The 13,731-nt window shown below is 50.4% G+C and overlaps 5 protein-coding genes across 5 annotated transcripts; 3 read left to right on the top strand and 2 right to left on the bottom strand.

The window, feature by feature from the left end:
• The first annotated feature begins 131 nt into the window (after positions 1–131).
• VE01_09782 (uncharacterized protein) lies at positions 132–3,088 on the top strand. Its single transcript, XM_018279191.2, has one exon. The coding sequence runs from the start codon at positions 331–333 to the stop codon at positions 2,953–2,955; it is 2,625 nt and encodes an 874-aa protein (XP_018125831.1). The 5' UTR covers positions 132–330; the 3' UTR covers positions 2,956–3,088.
• Positions 3,089–4,433: 1,345 nt separating this feature from the next.
• On the top strand, positions 4,434–7,776 carry VE01_09781 (uncharacterized protein). Its single transcript, XM_018279190.2, has one exon. It carries the CDS (start codon positions 5,359–5,361, stop codon positions 7,261–7,263), a length of 1,905 nt encoding a protein of 634 aa, XP_018125828.1. The 5' UTR covers positions 4,434–5,358; the 3' UTR covers positions 7,264–7,776.
• An 844-nt stretch (positions 7,777–8,620) lies between these two features.
• Positions 8,621–10,049, top strand: EBP2 (EBNA1-binding protein). The gene is made up of 3 exons (XM_018279189.2): positions 8,621–8,925; positions 8,973–9,582; positions 9,641–10,049. The coding sequence occupies exons 1-3, from the start codon at positions 8,683–8,685 to the stop codon at positions 9,931–9,933; spliced, it is 1,146 nt and encodes a 381-aa protein (XP_018125829.1). The 5' UTR covers positions 8,621–8,682; the 3' UTR covers positions 9,934–10,049.
• A 520-nt stretch (positions 10,050–10,569) lies between these two features.
• VE01_09779 (uncharacterized protein) lies at positions 10,570–11,412 on the bottom strand (the record flags this gene model as incomplete). The annotated part of the gene is made up of 1 exon (XM_018279188.1): positions 10,570–11,412. The coding sequence occupies one exon, from the start codon at positions 11,410–11,412 to the stop codon at positions 10,570–10,572; it is 843 nt and encodes a 280-aa protein (XP_018125790.1).
• A 1,038-nt stretch (positions 11,413–12,450) lies between these two features.
• On the bottom strand, positions 12,451–13,542 carry VE01_09778 (uncharacterized protein; the record flags this gene model as incomplete). Its single annotated transcript, XM_018279187.1, has 1 exon — positions 12,451–13,542. One exon carries the CDS (start codon positions 13,540–13,542, stop codon positions 12,451–12,453), a length of 1,092 nt encoding a protein of 363 aa, XP_018125789.1.
• Positions 13,543–13,731: the final 189 nt, after the last annotated feature.

Here is a 13,731-nt window from a genome sequence, read left to right as displayed (position 1 = left end):
TGCACGACGTCGGTCTTGGGGCCCAGATTGCGGAACTTAGTTGTTCCGTCACTAGTGCGCTGGACACCTTGGTGGAGTATTATAAGGGAAGTGGCCGCGCCTCAGTGGCCAATCCCCACCTTACTCGCACCCAGGCAGCGCTTGGCGTATGAGACACCTTTGGGTTGACCTACTACTCTCCTTTAGGCTTGAGAACTGGAAGCCACATTTAGTCTTTCAGTGATTGAAGTTTGCTTATGACATGCACAGTGTGAGTTACCTCACAGCTTGGTCAATAATGGTCTTTGGATAACTGCTCTATCCTCTTGGCTGCTATCACGCGTCGCTACCATGAACAACGAGAACCGGATTCGCCCTGGGGCGCCTGTCACAGGGCAGCCGCCGCATCCGGGCTTCGTGATCATGATGATCATGATGATGTATTTCTACTCCTCGCCAGCCGGGGGACCTCCTCCAGGTATGATTTCTCCAAGGGAGCTCTTCAATACCAAGATGGCACGAGAGTCTCACTCGCTCGATGTGTTGAATCAGACGCGATGGGGAGATTTCTTGCCAAGGGAGATTGGCGAGGATAAAGAGATGGGTGCCGATGTTCGGTATGTCAATATCACAGGCTTCAGAGAGGAAGATGGATATAGTTGGGGTCGATTACGCAAGGTGAAAGAGCGCTTTGAGACCTTCCAGCAGGCAGCGAAGCATGGCCTTGAGAAAGATTGGGCTTTGTACGAGAATGTAACTGGTATTGTTAAGGGTCCTTGGGTGAAGAGTCAAGGGTCGGGGTTTGAAAACCAGGGAGTGGGTGGCTGGGGTCTGAATCTGTCCGCGATTGCGCCAGGCACGAACTGGGCTTGGAATCAATGGAATCGGAATATCACCGGCGCGGAAGGAAAAGCCATGATGCGGATCGAGGATTATAGCAGAGTCCCGGCTTTTGGGGAGCCTGGGGAGCAGGAAACTAGGCCAATTGTGCCGGGGGCACCCAGGGAGGTTACAGCGACACTGACTGTACAAGATGAGAGCAGCACAGGCGACGGGTGGGATATGCGACTCCATGGTATCCAATGGCCTCAAACTGGTGCTCTAGTGTTGACAACTACGAGCAATAAGTTTGCTGGCATATATGGCTTGCCACATTTAACGTCAAACAAGGATGAATTTAACGACACCCAGCATGCCTTGAATAAAACGTTGGGCGATATCCTACACAGCAAACAGAAGTCGGCTTGGATCGATTTGAGAGACCCATGGTCCGAAGACAGCATGCTGCCACTGCCTCATTGCGAATACGTTGCATATGTACAGGTTTATCCGATGAAGAAGGAGCAGATCAGCCACAGCTCCAAACTAGATGAGCCGTCTCTGCAAACCGCCGTCCAGCGGATTGAACAAGAACTTCGATTTCCAACGGGCGCACCACTCTCAAAGGCACCTCCACTTCAAATGTCCTTCATTGTCTTCTCTCCGGATTGTGACTTTGTGCTGGAATCAAAAGGACCTCCTTCTTATGCACCAGCTCAAGGCCTTCATCTACAGGGTTACAAGCTGGAAGCCTTTATTTCGCGTGTGAAGAATTGGCTCCTCGTATGGGGTACGTGCCTTTTTGGCCAAGTTCTTTTGCTTCTTTCTCAGATGAAGGACGCCTCGACACCATCAACAGTTGGCAGGATCAGCTTTTACACCATCTCATTCATGCTCGCCGTGGACTTTACCCTATTTCTCAGCTTGATGATGGTTGCCAACGCAGCGCCCGCTGTTTTCCCCACCATGACACTCGCTGGCTTTTCATGTGCTATGGCCGTCGGTTTGGGGGCCAGGTTTTTGGCAGATATCAACAAAGTTCAAGCCCCAGAGCGTCGGGAGCGGGAACGTGAACGCGATCGCGCACAAGCGGCTGCTCGGGCTCCACAGGCTGCCCAGGCAACGGTGCCTCCTACAGCACCGTTGGCCGATCCAGCTCCAGTCACCACCGGAATTCCTATCATAACACCGGGAGGCGCAGAAGTCCTACCCCTTGCCGCCCCTATCAATGCACCGGCCGCACCGGCTGCGCCGGCAGTGGTTGGCAATGGCCCTATTATAGTCCCATCAGACCAGGATGTCGATGCTGAGATAGCAGATAACTTGGCAAATGGTGCTGCAGCAATACCAGCCCCTGCAACTGCTCAGAGAGTTACTATCCCACCACTTACACGACGACAAGAAATGGCAGCGTCACTTGGTCCCGCTCTTTTAGGCCTCATGTTCTTCTTTCTCCTCTCGGTTAGCTCGATATCATGGCCACCCGCGGCTCGCACATTTTACGTTAATATGCTATCTTCCATATACCTATCCTTCTGGGTGCCTCAAATATACCGAAATATCATGCGCAACTGCCGCAAAGCCCTGCTGAGGAAGTTTGTCATTGGGCAGAGTCTGCTGAGGGCCGCGCCTATCGCCTACTTTTACCTCAGGAAGGACAACATATTCTTTGCCGAGACCAGCGGTACAACCATGGCGATGCTGGGAGGGTGGTTGTGGCTACAGGTGTGGATTCTCTTCGCGCAAGAGGTCCTCGGTCCACGATTTGGGCTGCCTAAAACGTGGCTACCGGAAGCGTGGGATTACCATCCTATTCTCCGCGACGACGACGTTGAGGGTGGTGAAATGCCTATTGGGCTTGCGCAGGCCGCGCCAGATGGAAGACGCTCGACTGAAGAGCCGAGGAAGAAACGCGATGGACATAGTAGGACTGTGGATTGTGCGATTTGCATGAATGCGCTTGAGGTGCCGATAGCTCCAGCAAGGGATGAGGGTGAGAAGGAGTCAGCCTCAACTGGCGGTGTTCAAGGCATGTTGGCGAGGAGAGTTTACATGGTCACTCCGTGTCGACATGTCTTCCACAGCGTATGTCTTGAAGGGTGGATGAAGTTCAGGTTGCAGTGCCCGATATGCAGGGAGACGCTGCCACCTCTGTAGCGGTGGCACAAAGTGTACAGTACAATTGTAAATTAGTTGTAGATCTCGGAATCAGAGCGGATAAATACTCCAAGCGCACAGTACAGTACAGTACAGTACAGTACAGTGCGTTGTCAATGCTTTCTTCTACTTTCCCTCTATTGGATCTTCAAACTTCTATTTCCAGTATTATATCACGTGGCTACATACGGACCCTGACAGGGGACCGATCACCGATGTTGGCGCCTTTACACGCACAATGGTGGATCCTAAGCGCTCAGGTGGGGAAGCGGGGGGGGGTGCGTGCGTCCGTGTGCGTGCTTTCCGTCAAGTAACTGCACAGAGTCGCGCGTGAGCGGGCGGTTAGAAGGGAGTTTGTTATGCGCGAGTTCTATTAATGGCAAACTGGGACGAGATTCTTATTTTTCGGCGCATAGTGATATCCACTTACATCCATTATATATGTTTACGAGAACGGTTGGATTGGAATTTGCATCATTATTGAACAATCGAGTGTGTATTGTACATCTAGTACGCATTTGGTGTGTCTCCCGTCCCCTAGTGATTTAGAAGTGATTAGAGAGCTCGCGTACAAGTAGTGGAAGTACATGGAGGAAGTAGAGGGTACATGAATTACAGTTCACATGCGACCCTTCCTGCCACTAATTTCTTATGTTTAGGGTGCACATTAGTGGTGTTGTATGCGGCCAAACGCAGGCTGTGGAGTATTGTGTACTTGTATCCTTTGTTGTCAACTTCGGTTGTAGTACATGCTTACCAAGTATATATGCACTCAGGATTACAACATTTGCTTCTTGCTTCATGTGTGTCGAGTGTGTCTTGTATGTCTCGTATGTCTTGTCTTGTCTCTCATGCTGTCACTAGTAGAATGCTAAGACTGCTAATACTACTAAGACTACTAATACTACTACAGTAACTGTACTAGACCACGTACTAAGAGAATGCCCAGCGCATCCATCTAATCTCTCCGCCACTCACCACTCACTATCACCACCGCCACCGGCACCCAACTTACCAACACCCCACGCCCAATGTACTCTACAGTAATGTACTAATCACACTATACTGGCTGTATTGTTACTGTTACTTTGATTGCAAAGCATAGAAAGCCAACAAGGGAGTGCTGTACTTGTACTGTACTGCTATATTGCTTTGTTGCTACTACAGCTCTGCTGATAAGGCTGTCGATATCGATCGTTGTGTGATATTCCTAGGAGTGTACTGTAATAGGCAATTATACTTTGTCACTCTGCATTAATTATCTCCTCTATTCGTCTCATCTTGCCTCTCATCTCTCATCTTGTCTCCTTGGCCTCTATTCACTATACTCTATCTACCGTGCAGTTACTGCATATCATATCATCATTGTCTTCAATCTCCTATGCCTAATCTCCAATCTCCTCCTCCCAACCATCTCCCTCCCTCCCTCCCTCCCTCCCTCCCTCCTCCCTTCGCTGTACCCCCTATTCACCACACTACTCCCTTCTCCCCCAAAGCAGTGTATCTTCAATAAAAAACCATAAACAATAATTAAATTATCCTTCTCTTTTCACTTTCATTAATAACTCCACTCGACTCAATTCAGCAACAATAAATGTAGTAGTCGTCCAAAAAGCACGGCCATTTCCGCTCCGTACTGCCGCTTTCATCCACCACCAACACACAGACACCACCACACTCTTCGCCGCCTTCTCCTTGGTATTTTTGCCACAACCGCCCCAACCCAACAAAACCTCTCTCTCCAAAAGAAAATGTCAATATCTTTTAGCTTACCGCTTCTTCAATAATTATTATTATTATTACTCTTCTTCAACTCAATTCATCTTTAATTATTCCGTTATTAATCGTGGTCGTTGCCATTATTTTACTCGGTTTACTCGATCCCGAAGGCTGAGAAAGAGAGAAAGAGAGAGAGACAGACAGACACGGGCCGCCTTTGCTGCTAGAGCCGTTTCAGGAATTCCCATCTGGTTCGCCAGCCACTTCGCCTCCAGTCTTCGACGTCGACGTCGTTGTCTGACTCCTGATCCTCCACTTCATCAAAAATCAGTATTCAGTATATTCGGTTCTCTCTGTCAGCGTTGTTCTATACGTCTCTTCCAGCAAATCTCCTCGAATTCACATGTTCTAGCGTCTGCCAGCCCTCGAAGTTCCCGGCTGTCTCTTCTCTGGAACGCTCCCCCCCCCCCAAACACAAATCCAACGGACATCACACACCTCGACATCAAACTCGGCATCAAACTTGACGTAGTCATCCCATACATACTTATCGACACCTGAGCAAGCAGATCCCGCTTGCTTATATGCCAACAACCACAACAGCCCACGATCTCCCCAAACGCACCGATTGAGCGAAAAGACTCCCAATTCTCAGCCGTCGCGATCTAGCGAACAGTCTGCACGATGAGGGAAGTCAACTTCAGCATCCCGAATGTCAACAAGGCCTCAGTTGGCATCACGACTGCCCTATATGATCGCCGTGCCCTCGACTGCACTTCAACCTTACCTCTCATCAATTCCCTGAACCACCTCGCATACCTCACGACTTCATCAGCACGCATCAGAGATATCCTTACCGTCGATGGCGGCGTCGAGAGACTGGTCTGCCTGCTCAAGGCAGGCCGAAGCAAGGACATGATGGATATGTGGAAATGGAATCTCGCTTTCCAGTGTGTTGTCAATATCGGCGTCCGAGGCTCTGAACCAGTTCGGACTAGGGTGGTAGAGGCAGACATGGTCCCAGTTATCGCTACAATTCTCGACAACTACATCAAGGTCGTAGACAGGTGCCGGGAGAAGGCGGAAGAAGCGAAACAGAAGTCTATCCAAGAACAAGGATCGAGTGGAAGGCATGGCAGCCGATCGTCGCAGAAAGGCACGTCGTTTGGAAATCGATCTGGCCGCGTGGACGCAGAGAATCGCACATTTAGACGCCAAGCTCCTCCTCCATCCATTGAAATCCCAGCATCATCCGCCAATGCCCCAGCGTCGGCAGATTTCGCTGCCACAGATGCAACACCAACAAACGCTGCTTTCTCCCTCACATCTCCTCCCGAGCGAACTACGTTCGCTAGCAGCCACCATCACCACCACCGCCATCATCACAGAAACCAAGACCCCCGACATACCCCCCTCTTTGTTCCACCATCCCGCCATCAAATCCAGCCTCTTGCTACCGCTATACCCTCGATGGATGCAACTGACGGGTTCAACATCAGACCTGTTCGCGATGTCGAAAGGCTTCCTTCTATGGTTCCATACCACCACAGCGGATTGACTTCACAGCCCGACTCTCCAACTACACCACTTCCTCCCGCACAACTAAGATCACCTACAGCACGTCCCGCACCAGCGTCCAACCCAACCGCACGAGCTCGGAGGAGGCCATCTATCCGACATCAAACATCGATGGGTGGTGAACAGGAAGATCCCAACGGTGACAGTATGGTGTCCGATGAGTCTGGGGAGCCGGATATCGCTAGCGCAAGCACAGATATACAGACGTCGGTCGGAATTCAGGACATCAGCATGGATGATGAGGGCGATAGCATGATCACGGCTGTGGAGACTCCTCTGGGCTTAACCACCCCCACTGTATCGGAAGCCCAGGATGCAGGCACATTCAACATTACACACCGATCGGCAATTGACGGAAGTCTGATCGCCGATGCTACTACCCCAACAGGACCACCAATGGGCCTCTCCCCAGCCCAGACAAATATGGCCAACAACTCTCCCGCCATCATGATTACGACTATCCCAAGATACTTACTGGATCGCCCCACTCCAGCAAACGCACAAGTCCTTGCGGCTATGCCTCGCGACGAGGATGTTCTTATGTCTTTACAGCTCCTCGCATACGTTTCTAAGTACTGCAACCTCCGAAAGTATTTCCAACAGTCACACCTTGTTCCAAAGCTCAAGATCGGCAAGGAGCTTCATCTTCTGGATCAGGATGACAGCTCCTGCCACGCACAAACCGAGGACGGTTGTGAGAGTGACGAGGAGGAGGAATACCTCCTGCCTGACGATTTCAATATATTCCCCCTCGTCGAGAAGTTTACCGTGCGTCACCACAGCCAGGATATGCAATACTGGGCTGGCGTGGTTATGCGCAACTTATGCCGCAAGGACGACACAAGGGGAGGGATCAGACAATGCGCATACTACCAATGCGGCAAGTGGGAAGAGTTTACACGGCAGTTTGCCAAGTGTCGACGATGCCGCCGTACAAAGTACTGCAGCAAAGAATGCCAAAAGAGCGCATGGGTTTACCATCGCCACTGGTGCGTCGAGGCGTCTCAATGATGAAAGACAATAACCACACTTCGACGAAACAAGCATACTGGCCGAGCCCGGCTTTGAACAAATCTTAATTCCGAATAGCGACTCATTTGCGTTCCATTGCATGGCGTCTGCATCATGATACCTCTCGGGCTGGTAACCCCAGCCTGTAGTGCGAAATACAATCTGCAAAACCCGACGAGTCCTCTGGTCACTCGTCGGACGAATTTCCTTTGTCCGCCTGCCTCTATGTCAACATGACACGATTACGATGCCTCTCGTCAACCCCCGTCGGGGCGCTGGCTTGGCCGAAGGTGCCGAACGCCTTTGGGATTACGGTAGTGGTGAACCGGGTTGGTCGTCACAACCAGCGCCGGGTTGGGAGTGGGAACAATAATGGGGTTTTTCTCTCTCGAATTTGCACCGCGTAGCATGGAGGATTAAGGGTACGAACGAGGCGTTGTTCTTATTTGTTACTAGTTTAGGATGGACATAGCACTCTCCTTCAGATGGGGGCTTAGGCGGATGATTTGGGGGGGATGCGGGTGGGGTGTGAGCACCGTTCAAAACGAATTATATGTATACTTATTGAATAATACGATGCATCCTCTGAATTAGACCGTGGTAATGAGGTGATTGTTTCAGCGGCTGCCACTGTTTTGGTGGACAGGTTTGGTTTGTGCTGGTGGCTGTAGTTGAGGGTGTTGGCCGCTGGTGGAGACTGCTTGGATGTAACAGTCAGTACAAGTTACCATGGACGCCACATGATCATACGCGCGAACTATGGTCTCGATTGGTTCTTGATGGAGGAACAGGCAAACTTTCTTCCACAAGCTCATGTTTTTTTTCTTATAGGAATCTTATAGGATGGTGAGACAGCAGCAATGAGCGTGGCAACCTCCAACTTCCTATATCCCGACAAATATGCACTACTCTTGTAAAATAAAATAAGGCTCCGTGGGGTAATAAATCGGCATCGTTAATAAACGTGTATTCAATGTACTATATGGTGGTGTTGACATGTAATGAATATAACTAACGACTGGGAATATTTAACTGTTGCAAATATTAATACTATTTATTGCCTTTATAAGGGTCTAATTCCCAAAACTACCCCACCGCCAACCAGAGACACAAGCCTGGTGACCTAACCTTATACTGCGTATATAATTTCCTAGAACACAAACGGCACCACTATATATGATTACAAAATAAGCTTATTCCAACGTTCATCCTGTGATGATTTACACGTTTTGAGAATCCGAGCCACGTCACGTGCGCCACATCCCAAAGTGAAGGCGGTCAAGTGAACTAGTCCCAATCCGAATACTAGCCTCCAAAAAAGTTGCTATCGCCAAAAAGTTACAAGAGAAAGTCGGTCCCGCAGATACTGCGCCGGTATAGAAAACAGCAACAAAACTGAGCAACCAACAGTCAATCAAAATGGTCAACAAAAGCAAGCTGAAGATGGCGCTGGTCGCGGAGAAGCAGACCGACTTTAAGCAGGAGCATCAGAAGAAGATGGTTAAGAAGGCGCGGAAGGAGAAGAAGGCCAAGCAGCCTGTTGCTCCTGTAGTAGACGACGAGGAAGCTGAAGATGATGATGAGGAGGAGGACGAGGAGGGTATCTGCGAGCTCATGGAGCTTGACGAGAAGGAGAATGGCGATGAGTACCGCCGCACAGAGGTAAATAGCTCAATGCAATTGCAAAGATAGATTCTAACCTCTCACAGATTGATCTTGCAGGTATCGACGATAGCGATACTGCTAGCTCCAGCGGCGTCGAAGATAACAATGGTCTCTCCGACGACGAAATGTCCGACGAGGAAGACATTCCCCTCTCCGACCTCGAAGACCTCGACGATGAGGACAAAGAGGACATGATCCCTCACCAGCGCCTGACGATTAACAACACCACCGCCCTGACCACCGCGCTCCGCCGCATCGCTCTTCCCCTCAAGACCCTCCAGTTCACCGACCACCAATCTCTGACCACCGCTGAGCCAGTGGCCATCCCTGACGTCTCCGATGATCTGCAGCGCGAGCTTGCGTTCTACCAGCAATCGCTTACTGCCGTCCAGGAGGCCAGGAAGCTGTTGAAGGCCGAGGGCGCGCCGTTCACCAGACCGACGGATTTCTTTGCCGAGATGGTCAAGGCGGATGAGCATATGGCGAAGATCAAGGCGAAGTTGGTGGAGGCGGCTGCGGGCAAGAAGGCATCTGCTGAGGCTAGGAAACAGCGTGACTTGAAGAAGTTCGGTAAACAGGTGCAGAATGCGAAGTTGCAGGAGAGACAGAAGGAGAAGACCAAGACGATGGAGAAGATTAAGGACTTGAAGAGAAGTATGCTTTACCTTCCCATGGACTTTAAACTACGAATAGGTTACTAACTATCAACCAGAGCGTCAAGATGGTGACGGCCCAACCGGCACCAACGAGGCCGATATGTTCGATGTCGCCCTCGACGAAGCCTCCACCAAGCCCGAAGGCCGCGACCGCAGCGAGAAGCGCAACAAGCGTACCAAGAAGGACGAGAAGTACGGGTTTGGCGGCAAGAAGAGGCATGCTAAGAGCAACGATGCCCACACCACGGGTGATCTCACGGGCTTCAGCAGCAGGAAGATGAAGGGACAGAGCAAACCTGGGGCGGCGAAGGCGAGGCCGGGGAAGGCCAGGAGGGCGGGGAAGAAGTAGTGTAGGATTTGCTCGTTGATGGCGAGTGCATTGGAAATGGCGTTTGGTGGTTTGAGGGCAATTGCGAAAGAAAATGTAGTTCAATGGAATAAGGAGAATCTGCTATGCATACTGGGAGCCACGTTTATATTATGTGATCTTCGTACATCACACGTACGGTCCGTGCCGTTGCGCCGCCTTGACATAGCCACTGGGTAGTTTTATAACACGGATTTACGCCCAACTCTGATAATGGATTTACTCTGTAGCTTTCATGATGTTATTGAAGGATGCACTATGGGTTTTGCATATACTAGGGATTCATAGCAATACTTTCTGCAAACAAATCCAAGAGTTGATTAACCTATATAACGATCAAAACGGAAACAACGCCATTCGAGTCCCTACAAATAAACCCAAGAGTAGATTGCAATGTATAACGACAAAAATGGAAACAATGTTAATCAAGTCCCTGCAAACAAAACCAAGAGTAGATTAACCATATATAACAACCGAAACGGAAGCAACGTTGGTCGAGTTTCTGCCATTTAGAGAAAACAATCTCGCCAACCGCAACAAAGCTCCTGCCATTTGGCATCCTGTCTTCAGTTAGCGACGAACCAACAACCATGCCGCTTGAAATGTGCCATCACCGGTTCATATGCCAGCGTTCCATAGATTGGTATCATCAAATAGATCGCTCCATACACCGTCCTGGCTATCCTCCCCGTACAGGCCTGTCTTTTTAAAAGACAGCCCACGGCGCCAAGCCTCCCCCTTTTCCCAGCCACCCGTATACCTATCCTCCACCAAGCCGTCTCTGATTTGGTCGACGTATCTTATCCGAGGATTCACTTCTGCGAGGTGCGCCTCGATAATCTCGGAATTGAGGCAGTAGTTGTATGCACTATAATGGCTGATCACTGCACATCTGCTCAGACATGGGAGGACTATTCCCGTTGTTCCTATAGATGATTGGTCGGGACCGCTCGAAGCGATCGAGTCGAGACCGTTGAGCTCGTTGAACAGAGCGGGAACGTTGGACGGGTCGTAGTCCTTAGAGAGGGCCCATTCACCGGGGGTCGCTGACAGCTTATGCTCTAGCTCTCTCTGGAGGTCCGGATTGCAGAAGGTCCCGTCGTCGTTGTAGACCCACTCTTCTTGGTCATCGTTGAGGTGGAATCGACCTCGCCTGTGGGCAAAACCGGCTCCCATGCCGATGAAGATAGTCGCCGAACGCCCCAAGTCGCGTACCAGCGAGCAAATTTTGGTGAGGTGTTTAATGACCTTGGAGTTGAGTTTGTTGGCGTCGGTGACCAAAAATGAGAACTGCACCTTCCGCACCATTAATGGGTTTTCCTCTTCACCCCACGCCTTGGTGATCTGTGCAGCGGCAATCTGCATATCTCGGAGCGCGTATTCGGAGCGGATTGGCAACTCGATTGTGTCCTTTGGTGAGAACCATATCGTTTTTATACGGAAGCCGCCAGGATGGCGCATGATGCTCGCTTGGAACGAGGGGTTGTATGTTATGTTTCCGCCATGGAATAAACTTAACCCAGTAACAGGAAAGATTCTCATCTTCCCTATATACCTTGATTCTTGACAGACCTGGAAGAGTACGGGTGTTCGGCCCCAAAAAAAGTTGTCGGGCAGCGCCAGAACATCCTCCTCGGGATGGAAAAGCGAGTAATATCCCATCGAAGGGTCCAACAATACCCGAGGCCCCAAACTATGGTCGAACACTGCCCGACCCGGCGGTGGCATAATATGACACCAAATCTTCAATCGAAGCTCCGGGGGAAGCTTATTAAATATTGTGAATTGCTTGAGATTTTTGGACCGATGAAGCCTGTCTCCCATCCATGATCTGCCACTCGGTTTCTCTATTGGGGCAGCGCATATGTCTGCCGATATGATAGGCATGCCCAGCGGTGTTATATCCAAAAGAGACCGAAATTAAATCCGATAAATGGCTGGCGAGAGTAGATATGGTCCAAAGAAAAGGGTCCGGGTTTGGCGTTGCGCCTGTGATAAAATGATAGCTATCGTATTGAAGTATAGCGGATATCGGAGGCTTGGAGCAGCAATAGTATGTACTTCATATATGAGAAAAATATATGAAGTAAGAAATGAAACCCTGGAATGTGGAGAGCCGTTATATATAGCGGCGTAAGGAGTCAGTCAAGTTGGAAATTAGCACTAAGTGAATAATGGCACCACAAGCTGGGAATCGCACCACAAGTGAACCCTACGCACCGCAAGTACAAGTATGCCCCTGGGAGTCATCTTGAGCTCGTGAGGTAAATGTGTCATTATTAGCTGCAGTCCGCGTTATTTGGAGCGAGGGTTTGAAGTAGGCGGTGCCTTGAAGCGTGCCTGCCGCCAGTTGGATTAAGGTTCGCCGGGCCGAACGCTAAAGTTCGTCACTTGAGAGGCAACAAGATATCCATCAAAGCGAACTTGAAAAGATACACGAAGCAAAGAAACAAAGTCTAGAGGGTATATTAAGTAAGTAGGACGTATGAACATTTATAATCAGTCACCACTGATCTTTGCGTGCCTGAAGTACTTCATGCCAACCCAGGCGACCACAACCCAAACCCATGCCATAACCGCCGTCAATATGATCAGCGCCGGGTAATATCCGACTATAGGTAGCGTTGGGTCATCTTCAAGCTCTGGAGGCGCATATGGCGTCTCCCCAACGTCCCAAGCCCAGCTCCAAACACCGAGGCAGGACCCCATGCCTACAACGAAAACAACCCACGTGACTATGAGGACAACCCAACCCCACCACTCCGTCTCTGCATAATCCCAGTCATCTTCAGATGAAGTGAGGGTTGCTGCTGTGGATCCTCCGTGAGGGAGCGGAGAATTTGGCTTCTTCGTCGACCGCCGCCGAAATAGCGCCCCTGGGCCTTCCGCTGGGAAGTAGCCTTCAGATCCGGATGAAAGAGGGATGTTATTCATAGGCGGCGAGAGAAGGTGCTTTGGAAACGACAGCACATCGTCGTCATCGGTAGTAGATGTATATGAGAGAGTTGGACTGGTTTTCAGATTGGGCACCGTAGGGTCAATAGGTACTGGGGCCAGGATAGGCACTGGCGTGTATTGATTTTGCAGCCCATTGCTTGTGTTGTGGTCAATCGAGGAGTAGCCTGATGTGTCTAGAGCCCCCAAATTAAACCCTCTGTTTTGCTTCAAATCTTCAGGCGAGATTGGACTGGACGCATTGTCATCGTCGATGTCTGCCGAAGCTCTTGTGATTAACGGAGGTATTTCGAGCTCTTTCCTTTCCCGCTGTGCGCCTCTTCCAAGAAGCGCCGCTTTCCGCAAAGAACCCTTCCTTCGTCTTGTCTTCAGCTGCTGGACGGCGACGGCCATGGCTCGTCCAGGCTTTTTAGGGGAGGTCGGCTGGCCGTTCGCGACAGGTTCGGGGCTCGGTGGGCCATTGTCGGCTTGGATTTGGTTGTCTTCGGCGCTTGCTCTCAGGAATGAGAGTTTCGAGAGCCCACCAGAAGGACTCCTTTTGTGTCCACTCGGCGCGACATCATCGCTTGATGTCCCCTTTGCTGCGTCTGTTTGGCGCTCCTCGCTCACATCGCTTGCCCTTGTACCATCATCCATGCTCTGGAGGATTGTTGTCGAAGTCATTCATCCTCTGAAATCATTGTGCGATCGCGGCCGGTTTGCAATAACTGCTAGTTCGTTGCAATTGTCGCGATGGGCCGTTATTAAAGTTGTTGGACCCAGATCGTGGTTAGTTGTTCTATCCCTGTACGGAGAGGACAGTAGGGTGTTCTAGGGCGGATCGGG

Source organism: Pseudogymnoascus verrucosus, assembly GCF_001662655.1.
Source record: "Pseudogymnoascus verrucosus strain UAMH 10579 unplaced genomic scaffold scaffold_69, whole genome shotgun sequence".
Lineage (NCBI taxonomy): Eukaryota > Fungi > Ascomycota > Leotiomycetes > Thelebolales > Thelebolaceae > Pseudogymnoascus > Pseudogymnoascus verrucosus.
The sequence above is the reverse complement of the archived record's forward strand: the minus strand, read 5'-3'. Positions and strand labels throughout refer to the sequence as shown.

Coding starts and splice junctions, on each gene's coding strand:
- VE01_09781 (XM_018279190.2), top strand. CDS start 5,359: ATGAGGGAAGTCAACTTCAGCATCCCGAATGTCAACAAGGCCTCAGTT.
- VE01_09782 (XM_018279191.2), top strand. CDS start 331: ATGAACAACGAGAACCGGATTCGCCCTGGGGCGCCTGTCACAGGGCAG.
- EBP2 (XM_018279189.2), top strand. CDS start 8,683: ATGGTCAACAAAAGCAAGCTGAAGATGGCGCTGGTCGCGGAGAAGCAG. Junction 8,926..8,972: donor ATGAGTACCGCCGCACAGAG/GTAAATAGCTCA, acceptor AACCTCTCACAG/ATTGATCTTGCAGGTATCGA. Junction 9,583..9,640: donor GATTAAGGACTTGAAGAGAA/GTATGCTTTACC, acceptor ACTATCAACCAG/AGCGTCAAGATGGTGACGGC.